The 14,675-nt window shown below is 41.8% G+C and overlaps 1 protein-coding gene across 3 annotated transcripts in view; it reads right to left on the bottom strand.

The window, feature by feature from the left end:
• Positions 1 to 14,675, bottom strand: part of LOC148013668 (calcineurin B-like protein 3) — a 132,280-nt gene that overhangs the window by 15,166 nt on the left and 102,439 nt on the right. For all 3 annotated transcript variants that reach the window (XM_087667557.1, XM_087667559.1, XM_087667558.1), the window contains 2 exons: positions 13,074 to 13,126; positions 12,521 to 12,601 (listed from right to left, as the gene is read on the bottom strand). In XM_087667557.1, the coding sequence (XP_087523683.1) occupies positions 12,521 to 12,601; positions 13,074 to 13,126 (134 nt within the window). The remainder of the gene's footprint in view (positions 1 to 12,520; positions 12,602 to 13,073; positions 13,127 to 14,675) is intronic.

Genomic DNA, 14,675 nt, shown 5'->3' with positions numbered 1-14,675 from the left:
CGAGATTCGACGCTTGGAAAGGGCCGAGACAAGAGGAAGACCACCAATCATCACCCGCCAAAGAAAGACCTTACATTTGAAAGGTGTCTTATTCAACCAGCCCTCCATCACAGTTGCCTTCCACCATGACTGCGATTTCCGCAATCCCCATACAGTATTAGCTTTAACACCTAGCCATTGATGATCTTTAATCAGAAGATGATACACCTGATTAGCAGAGGCCTTTTCCAGACTCAACCGGCCTGCAAGGTCCCAGTCCTGCCAAGGACGATCCACAGCAAGGGCAAGAAAGGGTTGCCTGCCTCTCTCTCTCTCTCTCTCATCTTTATTCGATTCTATTTGACTCAATATTATTTGCTTGTGTGTATATGTGTGATGTCAATAGGGATGGCATGCATTTGTGTGTGTGTAATATGAGAGAGAGACAAAAGGCTAGCATGTGCTTTCCCTCCTCCTCCTTTGTTGTTGGGGAAGTGTTTCTCCAGGCAGTTTCCAACTTTCCCCATGCCCCAGAAATGCTTCCCCTGCCCTCTCCCCCCCCCCATGAAAAAAACAAAAACCCCAAGGAGGAAATGCATTTCGAGATTTTCCAAAACCACTTCCTTGTTTCCCACCCATTTAGTGGCCCTTTCCCATAATTATGGTTGCCATTGCATTTTCTATTAGCTCTACCATGATGCATGTCTTAGTGCAGTTATCCTTGATCCCTTTTGGCAACCCACAACAATACTTCTCAATCTTCCCTAATAGTAATACACTACAATAAGAGCACATTAGCAATAAAGCTCCCCACAACTTCTTCTTGTACTCTTCAAGGTTTTCGTAGTTTGATGCATCTAACTTGTGCCATGCTATCACACATCCACCCAAAAGGTATTTATAAGCCAAGTAGTAGAGAAGACTTGCTTAAATTGAAGCCATGTAGATGATGCCCTTTCCAGGAACAGAAGGTTTTTCAACCACTAAAATGCATCCTCTTTAGAAAGTTTTCCTTTAGGAGCATGTGGCTGCAAAATGGTGCATTACCAGCATCACTGACATGTTGAGAAACATCTCTAATACCCATAGAATGGTTTGCCATAACAATATCAGTTCCTTACATACCAAACACGCCTGCGAAGTCTCCCCTGAGGCCTTACATTCCATTTGCAATCCTGGCTCTATGCAATGTTTCCATACATAACATTCTAGATTCCAAGTTGCATGTTCCTAAATATATTCCCTTGCATACCCTTCATTCATTGCATTCCAGGCTGACAAAGCAGGGTAATTAGGAAACATGTCATGGCTATCACGAACTTGACCATCACAGGTTCCTTTGCATAGGTTCCTTTCCATGTGCTCAGTTCTTGCCTTTCTTGTTAGTTTTCTCAGGACCATGCAAAAATTCAACACACTTGGGATTTCATATGAGCTGGGTAAAAATATAAACCACAATATGCAGCTGTGCTCTGAAATTGCATCTGTCTCTTTATTATCTTTAGAATCTTTTGGACCCATAGGCTGAGATACATCGAAATCCTGAGCATTTATGGCATGATGTGCTTCTGCATGTTGGTCACCTAAGACATGCTCATCATGCCATGATTGTCTTTCCTTTGAAAATTCAGAATCCTCGTCCCAAGCATGGCTTGTCTTAGACATCTTTGCTGATTTTTAATTGCTGAAATCAGTTTACAACAGCAATCAGTGGTTGCACCAGAGACAACCACAAGCTCACCTCCTTGGAGAAGATGATGTCATGGCAATGGAACCATGCAACCAGTATTTGGAAACTAAAGTGCAGTAATTGACTGTTAATCTCCAAGCACTTCAACCTCATCACACAAATCAGTAAATAAACCATGCAGTGATCACTGATGATATAAGTTTGATGGCCCCCTTTCAAGAGGAGAAGCTTGAGGATGCTTGAAACCCCCTTGCCTCGAGACGCATACCAAGGGGATGATGGATTGGACAAAGCGCTTTTTTTAAAACCCTACTGGGACTTGGTCAACACAAGACTGCTTGCACCATTCTAGGAGAATATGGCATTAGCAGAGATGTCAGAGAGGTTGTCTGAAGGATTGACTCACCTTATCTCAAAAAAGGAAGTAGAGATATATTGGAGATTACTTAGTGGATCCAATCACTTTGCGTGGAGCTTCATATAAGATCCTTGCCAACGCAATCAGCCTGAGATTCTCTCTCTAATGCCAGACATCACCAAACAAGTTTTGTTCAGGATTGCAGTATCCTACACAATACTTCTACCTTTGGGAATCCACAACTTGCATGCTCCAAGAGACAGGACCTCATTGTGATACATCTTGACTTTGAGAAGTCTTATGACAAGTTCAATGGTAGTTCATGGAGGGCACCATGCTCAAGATAAGCTTTCCAGTGCACTGGGTTACAGGTGTAGCAGCCTCTCCTCAACTCATAGCCAAGTCCTAATTGGTGGATCTAGAAGCAACAAATTTAACATCTAGCCATTGGCAAGACAAGGTTGTCCCCTTGCACCTCTACTTCTTTTAGTGGCAGAGGCCATGAGCTCTTATCCGAGGGGCAGATCTCCAGGTAATTGTGGCATTAGATTGCCCATCTAGAGTTTGAGAAGCTTGTGGATATAGAGTTTGCAGATCACACAAATGTGTATGGATGGAGATTCACAGTCTTTGTAGCTAGTATGGAGACCTTTGGAGCTCTTATCAATTGGCACAAGTCCTATGTATTTTGGGTTTGTGACACAGCATCCAGACTAGAGACCTCATGAGAGTTTCACTTCGTCCCCCTATGGCGCCTCAGTAAGATACCTTGGTTCTCATGTGGGCAATCATATTATCTCAAAGCAACAGGTAATCCTATAACTCTTGAGCATCGAGTAGAAGCTCCTTTATTACAACACGGTGAGACTTTCTCTAGCAGGGAGGATATTGGCGCCTAGCAAGGTTTTACTTGCCACCATGCAGTATATTACATCTTGTTGGGACGTTCTCTAGGTCTTGCATCAGCTAGTGAAGCACCTCATCAAGTACTTCACTTGATCAGGTGCAAACAAAAGTCCAATGAGGGCTAACGTAGCATGAAATGTTATCATTCAGCCAAGAATTATAGGTAGCTGCTGGATCGTACACAAAAACAGTCCAAGTAGATGACTGCTCTTAAAGCTGATTGTGAGGGACCTTTTTCCAAATGAGGAGCCATGGAAGCAACTATTGTTGTGGAGATTGGAGTCTGTTGTTGCAGCTGATGGAGGACCTTAAAAATGCATGTCCTCATGACACCCTCACTTGGTCCAGCAAAGGAGCAACTTCATTGACCCTGACTTGAAAAGTTAAGCTAAAAGATGTATTACACTTTAGATCTTCATTAGCTAATTAAAACAGCCCCAAAACTCAAAGATTACTAGAGTTTCTACACCACATAAGCAAAACACCCAAACTTTGGGAGGATGCACATCTATAAATAGGAGGCTGCATGGCCACTTGGTTCATCCCTGTTGTGCAAATTTCAGCCATCAGCCCATGCCATGCAATTGGTTGTTTGGCCTTTGCGAATGCTGCCACAACATCGACATCAAGTGACCTAATTCCAGCTGCACCAGCCACTTGGCACCTCATACTAGGCTGCATTTATTGCATACCGCTAGCATCATCAGCCTATCTCCCCGATTGCTGCCATACTACCTGCATTTACTGTTCCTACAGGCAAGCCTGCATCAGATCACCCTCTTTCCAGCTGTTGCCCAGCTCCTGCTTGCTGCTGTTGATAAGCTGTCATCATCTACCAGCAATCACATTGCTGAATTGACCAATTCTAACCCCAAAGACTCTTGTCTTTTGGTTTCCAGCCTGTTTCCATTCCATTTTCAGCATCATCTCAGCTTCAACTAGTGGCTACAACATTCAGGATCTGTCTCCGATGGACATCACTATCTAACTATTCCCTCAACCCGCTCCTACGACTACTCCCTCAACCCGCTCCCATGAGAGTCATCAGTTGTTGGACAACTCTGCCTTTGACCATCTTGTACACTCTTCATTCATTCATTCACTTCAGAGTTCTCCTTCTTCTTTGTTTCTCTTTTGGTGTTTTGCGTTTTTGCATTTCTCTTTAGTTCTCTATGTTTCAATCATCGGTGTACACTCGATGCTTTCTTTTGCAAACCCTAGTATATCTCCATAAGGTATGACAACTAGTGGACTTCTAAAGAGTATCATGCGGTTATCATGGAGGCTTGGTTTGTGCGAGATACACGAGCAACATGTAACTAATTCACAATGTCTAAGACTGATGGATCCATTTTGCACACATCACACATGCATGGTGGGCACTCTTGTTGAGCTAAGTAATGCATTCTATGCTGATTAGCCACTTAAACAGCCCCAAAACAAGCTTAATTTAATAAAAACCCTAAAACGGCGAGTGGTTCGAGAGAGTTTATTGAAACCCTAATTTGGGAGGATCCATCCTCATCTATAAATAGACAAGCCACCCCCATTCAGCCTCAATCCCATTTGTGCAGGTTTCTCACCTGCAAGTGTAGGTTTCAACTATCAGTCCACACACATGTGGCTATCCAGCCCCAACGATTGCTGCCACTCCATCTACTACTACTCCAGTGCCTAGCGTCTTCTTCCACAACTGCCATCCACTGAATGACACCCTTCCACGCTGCATTTGGCAGCCATCAGCCATCGCCAACATCTCCAACACCTTCTACAGCTTGCGTTTAGTTCCAGACCAGCCAGGCAACAATTCCTACATCAGGAGACAGCTTCCTCCATCAAGTGACAGCTCCTCCACATCAAGTGACAACTGCTAGCCCTCTTCCACACCCTTTCCTCCTTGCATTTGGTACTCCATGCCCTCTTGACACTTGCATTTGCTGCATCCTCTTCATCCTACACTCTGACTAGTGGTCACAAACTTGGGATCTGTCTCCGGTGGACATCACTCTCCGACACACTGCTTTGCCCTTGGGCACACTGTATACTCCTACATTCATTTACAAAGTTGAGTTCTTTCTATCCCTTCTTCAGTTTGTGTTTGAGTTTCTACATTTGAGTTTTAAGTTTAGTGTTTAGGGTTTGAGTTTTGCTTTTAGTGTCTGTGTTTGTTTCATTATGCCTCTATCGTAGTCGTACACTCTGTGTTTCCTCAGTGCAAACCCTAGCGGTGCCTCCACAATGTTCTTCACAACTCTATGGTTAATTCCCAAGTGTACTCCACCCTATCCACAATACCCCACACTTAGCACTACTACTCCTATTGCTACAACCAAGAATGCATTTATGGGTAAAACTCATTTTAACACACCAAATTTCACCACTTCATCTAACCTCATGCAACAAGTGCTTGAGTCTCAAGGTCTTTGGGACTAGATAGTTGGTTTAGAGCGTATGTTGGACCCTTGACTAGCCCACCCTGACCATATCCATCAATGGAGAGTTCACAATGTTACAACTAATGTCGACTTAATGCAAGCGTTACTTCCTAAGTTCCACTCCCAGTTAAGCATTTTTCCCTAGCATCTAATTGTTAGAGTCATCTCCTAAAACGAGAGATCGAATCTAACATATCAATCTCAATTATGAGTTGCAAGAGTTTTCTATTAAGAAGGGGATGATCTGAAAGTCAAGTTGACTAATATAGGCGGATACTTGCCAAGTTCACCACTACTAGCTCATCAAAGTCTAATGACAATGCGGTTACAAACAAGCTACCTTCTGAATATTTCCACTTTATGCAACACATCATTTCATTACCCTAATTGCCAACCTTGTATAGTTTTTAATATTGGCTCTTGTGTTATGCAAGGCTGTATAATCAAGTCCACAAAAAGACCTCTTCTCCACTCTCATTTTTAGAGAGGGCTCTAGTAGCCACTTCTTCGAAGGGGAAAACTGGAAGTGGCAAGAACTCTCAAGATGGGGAGGCAACCCGAAACAAGAGTGACATCTCTTCCTCAAACAAAACCAAAGAAATTAAACCCATTTGTCAACAGTTCCCTTAAAAGAATAGGTTTTGCATACACTACAAGCATTTATGCATGTGGATGCAGAGTGTCCATAGTTTCTAGAACTATCATTTCCACCTTGCCAAAATAGAATGGCCATTTTGGGCTATTTTTGTTCCCAAAAAATAGTGGTTTGGGCAATGCAGGTCACAGGCAAAGTAACAACCCCTTTTTGGCTATGTTTCTGTCACCTATTCCCTGCACATTTAGTGACTACAACACTTGCTCACATTGCTGCAAACCTGCCCCAACAGTTGCACACCAACCCATGGTCATCTTAACAACGCTGAAAGCTCTCTTCTCAAAGGATAAGCTTCAATTGTAAACATTTAGCCTGTTTTCTACAGATTTCAGACCTAAATTTTTAGTCTTGCCAACCATATGAAATTTTTAGTCTTGCCAACCATGTGCACTGTGTGTTGTTTGTTTGATGTTTGGGAAACTTGTAGCCAACAAATTACCATGGCCTAATCCTAATTGGTTGGCCGATGGCCCCTTATCGTTTATGTGAGAGACTTGACTTTGAGACATTAATGCTTTAGATTTCCTTTTTTCATGTATCTATTATGGTCGATCACATTATCATGAGTCTCATGAGTTTGGCTTTTGAGTATGATTCTTGGATGACAAATGCTATGGTGTTATACTTTTGATTCAAGTTTTATGTGACATGTCACATGTAGGCTCTATTGTGCTAAAACACACTTTACAACTAATTAGCATATTTAAACAGCTTCAAAACACGCTTAATTAATGAAAAATGCAATTTAGTGCGTGGCTCAAGAGAGTTTCAATGGTCCCCCAAAACCCTAATTTTTTGGGGCACCCTTCAACATCTATAAATAGACAGGCTGGCCATCATTCTATCTCATTCTTTCAATGCAGATTTCAGCCATTAACCTTCACCCACGTGGCAGTCTACCCTTTGCGACTGCTGCCACTCCTCCATCAGCCCTTCCGGTGCGTGGCACCTTCTTCCACAACTGTCACCCTGCCGCTGTTTGGCGCCCTCTCTCCTACTACATTTGGTCCCACCAGCCATCGCCAATGACCAGACTGCCTCCTACTACTTGCCTTTGACCCTCATCAGCCAAGTGACTGTTTGCAATGCCCTTCCTCATCATCAGGTGACCTTTTGGAGCCTACATTTGGCCCTCTTGCTTGCATGTGACAACTAGTTGTGCTCTTCCTTCTCCAAGCGGTCCTTCTACTGCTGTGTCTGCAGCCTTTTGTTGCCACCCTCATCATCAAGCATCATCCTCTGCAATCACCTCTATCCCCTGGCACTCTGGTGATCAGCATTTGGTGTTTCCTGCACTTCGCACTCCGAATGGTGGTCACAACACTTAGGATCCATCTCTAGTGGACGTTAGTCTCTAACACTGCATTGCTCTGTCCTTGGGCATTTTGCACACTCTTACATTCATTTACAGCATCATTCACTTCAGAGTTTCTTCTCTCTATATTTGTCTCTGTGTTTTAGTTTTGAGTTTTTGTGTTTTGCGTTTTACGTTTAGGGTTTGAGTTTTGCTAATCTCTATCTAAGTCTTTGTGTTTCAGTCTTGGTTATACATGTTGTGTTTCCTCAGTGCAAACCTTAGCATATCTTCACATGGTATCAGATTCAGTGCTCTTCTAAAGAGTATCATGTGGTGATTGTGGAGAATAGTCTTTGTGCGAGACTCGCACATGATTCGATTGTGACTCATAATGTCTCATGCACCTTCTTCTAAGGATCCTGCAACACCCTATCAACTTCTCCATCATTGGAGGCTTTGAGAAGGCATTATGGTCTCAAGGAGAAGGTAGACACACCTTCATCTTTACCGTCTTCTTCTTCTCATTTTGGTCACCTTACAAATGAAGAGTTTAAGGAGTACTTGCGCATCACATACAATTCAATTTACACTCCTCCAACGAGTGCTACTATTTTGTCTGGACCGATTGGTGAGACTGGCCATCTCTCTGATCTTGGAGGAACCACGACATTCCGCGCATCTAGCGATCCATCTCCTTTATCTCAGTCAGTCCTTATGTTAGATCTATACAACCCTTTTGAGTCATATAAGCCAAAACCCTCTCCTCTTGCTTCTTTTGTTGGGTACAATCCGAATGATTTTTAGTATGTTAACTTTAATAAACGAGGATCTTGAAGCAGTTTCCCTTCATCACGTATATCTTTACCATATGTTTCATTTGAGCAAGTAAACCACACTTCTCAACTCCCTCCCATCCCACCACTATCTTCACATTCTGATCTACTCACGTCTTCATTCCAAAATCTTGAATTACATTTCACTTCCACTCAAAGCACACTAGGGTTTGGATCTTCCATCTCTACTCCTAACACTCTCTTTCTCCATTCCACCATCTACCATCCCTTCATTCACTCCACCTCTTGGTGCATTATTAGGGAGAATGCCAACCTTTAATACTGTACCTTCCACCTACCCCCACTTTACCACATCCTTTCACTTTGGAACGGTTGTAATGTGCATCCCCCTCACCATCCTTGGACACTCACAAAACCCCACACGACCTTTCAAATGCAAGGATATCTCTCCTTTGCTTATGGACTATCGTCACACATCCCTTGGGTCACTCCTACACAAGGATTTCCTTAGGCTAGCACCCTTAGGGCACTTCAGGCTAGCTTAGCTTTCCCTTAGCACTCTTAGTTCTTTAGGCTAATTTGCTTTAGGATTCTTTTTCCTTAGTCTTTCACTGCACTTACACATTCATACTCTTTCATTACTTTATCGCTCTTTCATTTTAGCTTTACTTTTGTTTTTGAAGTGTCTCACTACAAACTTTTGGTTCGCAAATCCTAATCTCTTTTGCAAGGCTTTGTATTTCAATTTAGGACTAACATGTAGATTTATATCAATCCTTCTTGGGCTAGAGACATGGGAAGCTCACCATTCCTTTGTGGTTTCATCTTCCTTGACGATTTGCTCTTCTACCAACATGGAGGCTTCCCCTCTTGAGGCAGATCTATATCGATCCTTCCTGGGCTAGAGACATGGGAAGCTCACCATTCTTTTGTGGTTTCATCTTTCTTGACGATTTGCTCTTCTACCAACATGGAGGCTTCCCCTCCTGAGGCAGATCTTACGAAATCTCTTGATGCTACCACGGTGGCTACTTCTCCCTAGCTTCTCCACATAGGAGTGCTGGAAGATATCTCCCTTGCACAGCTTTTTTAAGCTTCTCCCAAGTAACAGACCCTTCCGAGATCCCTTGGTCTCTGCACCATTGTTTCCACCAAAGTCTTACTTCGCCGGTAAGCTTTAGTTTGGCGAGTATAGCTTGGTTAGCGGGTGCAGTACTTGCTGCTTCGAAATAATCCTCCATGGATTCGATCCAGATCTCGGTATCAGTTTGGATCTCAATCTTCATCAATCATCAATCCATGCTTCATACAGAAGAAAATCAAAACAAAACAGAAGCTATATAGAAGGTATAAATACTCTTTGCTTTATATATTATAATAAGTTAAAATAAATTTGACACATTTATCTTGCAACTCGTGTACTCAAGATGGGGAGCAATTCGCATCGACCCCTCTCCATGTGTAGGGTATAGTCTTGACTCCAAACTCCTAAGACAGTATTGATCGAGATCTAGGATGACACACTAGGTTGGCCCTTTCCTAATGATATTGCCTTGCAAAAAAACTCTCGATTCACTAAGACCATCCATATGTAGCATGGACCCATCAGGGACCTTGCTCTCCTAGTTTCCTTGAGGGTGTGTTTTAGTTATCTAATTATCCTAACACATTTATGTTTGACATGCAAAGATAGCTTCATTAATTAACCATTAAAAATTGGTTCCTTCACATAATTTATTGTCACAAACACAAAGACAATATCAAACAATCCTTTGAAAGTAGTTGCAAAACAATGTATCTATCCTACACCTTCTCCAAGATATAATGCCATCCTAGAAATCCATTCCTTAATCCAAGACTTTTTGTCCAAATCTCATGGTTCAAAATCCACCAATCCACCCTTATTTAACATCAATGCCTTCCAAGAAGTCCGTCATGGGCTCATAGGGGTTAGGTCAGTCAACATACCTAAGGGACTTACAACCAGATCTCCCCTGGTACCCTTGTCGCTTCCTAGCCTAACATCCTCCATACAGAGACACCTCTCGCATTTGGGACCCGTCCTAGTTTCCAGAATGCTCAAATTTGTCCCTTGGTAAAGGGATCTAGCTGCTTTGGGGTGGGACATCTCATGGTATTATGGACTAAGCTATGCTTGTAGTCCCTTTTTTCTTCTAGTTTTGGGCCTGAGAGAGGGTGTTAAGCTAAAAAAGATACATTACACATTAATACTTCATTATCTCATTAAAAAAGCCCCACAACTCAAATATTAATTAAGTTTTTGTCCCATAAGCAAAACATCCAAACCTTTGGGAGGATCCACATGTATAAATAGGAGACTTCCTACCATTTAATTCATCCTTGTTGTGCAAATTTCAGCCATTAGCCCATGCCATTGAGTGGCTGTCCGACCTTCGCAACTGCTGCCACAACATCATTAGTATCAACCAACCTAATTCCAACTATTTCCAACCACCAAGCACCTCATACCAAGCTACATTTGCTACACACTGCTAACATCATCAGCTTGTACCCTGATTGCTGTCCTATTGCCTATGTTTATTAGTCCTCCAGGTCACCCTACATCACCCTCTTGCTTGCTATCAGTGATCAATTGCCATCATCTTTTGGTGGTTATATTTTGCTGCATTTACTAGTTCCAACCCCAAAGACTACCGCATTTTGGATTCGAACCTTCTGCCCTTCCATTATCTCAACTCTAATCAGTGGTTATAGCATTCATGATCTGTCTCAAGTGTCGGTAAATGCTCAGGTAAATGAGCTTCCATTCTCGTTGTTGGCATCTCACATGGCTTGTTTATGTTTGTGTTGAATAGATATAGATATTGTGATAGGCCTGGTCACCTTAGGTTATCATGCGTGTCCATTGTGTGGACCAGACTCTTGAAGGTCGTAGACCATGAAGAAGATGGTCTATTAGGGGACATGGATTGGGAACCAGCCCCATTCCTAGTCAAAATGGTGAATCAGCAAAGGGTGAGACCACTTGGTATTGTATGATTAGTACTCTTGGAAATTGCTACAATTTAATTCTTAGTTTCATTAGTTGTGTTAAATATGGAGCATGCAAGCAAAGATTACCACCTATTTTTGGGAAGACCTTGCCTCCACCTCTTCTCATTTTGCCTTCTATGTTTTGCATTTTCGAGTTTGTGTTGGAGTTCTCTATGTTTTAGTCATGGTCATACACTCATTGTTTTCTTTCGCAAACCCTAGCATATCTCCGTTACCATCAGCATCACCCTTTTCCTCTCATCTAGCCTACTACAGTGGTGATCCTCAGTTGGCACCCATCAGTCTGGTGAGTCATACAGCCTGCGTTTCACTCTAGTTTTCCGTTGCCATCATCTCCAGCTTCTGCAATGGCCATCCTCAGATGTTGCCTTCATCTTGGTGACTCTCAGTCTATGTTTTTCCCAATTGCTGTCATCTTCATCCAGCCTACTACCATGGTCATCTCCATCTATCGTCCATCAGCTTGGCAACTCCTACAGGCTGCATTTTGCCCCAGTTTTTTGACATCATCAGTTTTGCATCAAGGTGACCTGATTAGCCTGTGTTTTGCTGTCTATAGCAGGTGCCTGACAGCTGATCACACATTGGATTTGTTGGACAGCCTCCGGACCTCTTCAGCACCTGTTTTGCCTTGTTCAACTGCCATCTTGCTGATCTGCACTCGGAGTATACCTGTGCTTTGCACCATATCAGACTCCACTACTGTCACCTTGCTTCCAGTGGACTATCCAGCTTGACTTCATTTCTGTAAACTGTGTTTTTCCAGCCTGCCTCCTGCATCAGATTCAGCTTCAACTGGTCGCCACTGTCCTCGCAATTCATCTCTAGTGGATGTCATACTCCAATTCCTCCCTCAACCTGCTCCCACAAGAGCCACCAGCTGTTGGAAAGCTCTGCCATTGAGCATTCTCCATACTTTCATTAATTATTCATTCATTCAGTTATCTTCTTTCTTGTGTGTGTTAGTTTTCTGAGTTCTTTGTGTTTCAAATTGTCATAGACTAAATATTCCCACCATATCTCCAATTAGGGAATCATGTGACATTTTGGGGTGGGCTGTATCTATGTGCATATGTGTGTATTCAGATGGATTGGGGACGGAAGAGGATGGAAGGGCACAGCTGAATCTGCCATCATTCACCTCACCTATAAGAGATAGTCACATGGATATGCAACAACAATGCAATCTAAAGCTAGAAGATCATTTAGCCTTTCTTTATCCACTGGCTAATGAGGCAGCCATTCATACAAGAATATGTTAACCTTACTTTGATTGAGTCAAGTTATAGGATTTTACAACTTGCAGAACCATATGTAAAATCTGAAACCATAAATGTGACACACTTGCCAATTAGGGGGAAAAGACACACCTTGTCAATAATATTTTCAATAGCATCATCAGACAAATTCATTCCAGATTCTGCTAGTGTAGCCACAACCATTTTCTTGACCTGCATATGCATGGAGGACAACATTTATTTCCTACCAAAATATTGTAGCAAGTTCAAGAACCTACTAGCTAGTTGGGCCTGATATCTCTCAAACATTATTACGAAATCTTTCCTAAAATGTAGATCATACACTTTTCATTTAGTCAATCAGATAATATCCACAGAATAACTACTAGCTACTAGCTAGGTAGGCCTCATAATATTGTAGCAAGTTCAAGAGCCTGACAGCTAGTTGGCCCTGATATCTCTCAAATATTATTACAAAATCGTTCCTAAAAAGTAGATAATATGCTATTCATTTAGTCAATCTGATACTATTCACAGAATAACAAAATAAAAATTTCAAAAAGACTAAATTTAGCAAGACACTAAATTCCTAGAAGAATACAGTTCTAGCCCATCACAATGATATATCTGACATAGAAAGAAAGGTGGAACCAAAGAATTTATTTTCAACAAATTGAATACCAACCTCTTTCCGTTCAATAAAGCCTTTTTCTTCCAAGTCATAGAGCCGGAAGGAAACTGTAAATAAGCAACCATCGCTAAAAATAAACAAATGGTGCCTCCAAAGGCATTGTCACACAATATGAGAAAGAAAGAATAAAAAAAGGTATAAATGACTTAAACCTTCCAAATTGTACAATTAAATGAGCTTGGGTGTAAAATGACATCCCTTAATAAATTCACAAACTTCGACCACAAAAACAAGAGGCATATGTTCAGAACTCATATCTGAATTGGTTCTTGACATTCACATCTCTTACTGCCACTTCAACTGCCATCAGCAATCACCACCTCCTCCCTCCAACATTGTACAAAGCTTTGATGCATGTCCCAATCAAAGTTGTAGCTCAACCAAGCTCACAAGCTTTCTTTACAGGGCTAGGCTTGCTATCAGCTTCACTGGTCCCATTCTTAGTTGCATGGATCGTTTGCCACTATCTCAAGTAGCTCGCCACTTTGAACCTTACACTTTAGGCTTGATTAAACTAGTTGTGAAATCATTCACACCTGGATTGTCCCTTCTGGCCTCTAGACATCATTCCTATGATTACCAAGAACTATTCTCTGAGCCTTTCTTTTGTCTCATGCTCCTTTTGTGCTTCACATATTTCCGTTCAATAAAGCCTTTTTCTTCCACGTCATAGAGCCAGAATGAAACTATAAATAAGCAACCATCACTGGAAATAAAGAAATGGTGCCTCCAAAGGTGTCGTCGGACAATACGAGACAGAAAAAAGAAAAAAAGGTATCAATGTCTTAAATCTTCCAAATTGTACAAATAATGAGACTTGTAAAAATGACATATCGTAATAAGTTCACAAACTTTAACCACAAAAACAAGGGGCATATGTTCAGAAGATTATGAAATAATTTTCACAGGTGACCTCAGTGTACCTGTGGTAATGCAATCATTCATGAATGTATTTTTCTCATGTCTGAATTGGCTCTTGACATTCACATCTCTTTCTGCCACTTTGACTTCCATCACCTCCTTCCTCCAACTTCATACAAAGCTTTGATCCACCTCGCAATCAGAGTTATAGATCAACCAAGCTCACAAGCTTCCTTTAGAGGGCTGGTCTCAGCTTCACTGGTCTCACTCTTAGTTGCATGAGTCGTCTGCCACTATCTCATATAACTAGTCACTTTAAACCTTACAGTTTGGGCTTGATTAAACTAGCTGTCACGGAATCATTCACACATAATGCTCCTTTTGTGTTTCACATCGCTTACATTGTTGTTGCATTGCATGGGACACAAATCCACCAATCATGCCTTGACCTTCTATTGTGCAATCAACTTAGGTTGGTCAGACTTCTCTGAATTAGAACTAGAAGCTACACTAACCATGGACAGAAGTGAATTGCCTATGGGTGAAAATTGCCTCTATAACATTTGATCATTTTGGCTTAGACATGGAACTAATGCATGGGGAAAACTTGAGTTTTTCCCACCATTGCTTCACATTTCAGCACGCTCAAGAGCCCTTTGATACATCTTGTGTCCAAAATTAAACATATTCTACAAAATCTAGTTTGCAAGATCACACACTCTAAAAGGCCTTATT

This window comes from Lygodium microphyllum, chromosome 26 (assembly GCF_053477565.2).
Source record: "Lygodium microphyllum isolate KBCC chromosome 26, Lygodium_microphyllum_v1.1.10, whole genome shotgun sequence".
Taxonomy (NCBI): Eukaryota; Viridiplantae; Streptophyta; class Polypodiopsida; order Schizaeales; family Lygodiaceae; genus Lygodium; species Lygodium microphyllum.
The sequence above is the reverse complement of the archived record's forward strand: the minus strand, read 5'-3'. Positions and strand labels throughout refer to the sequence as shown.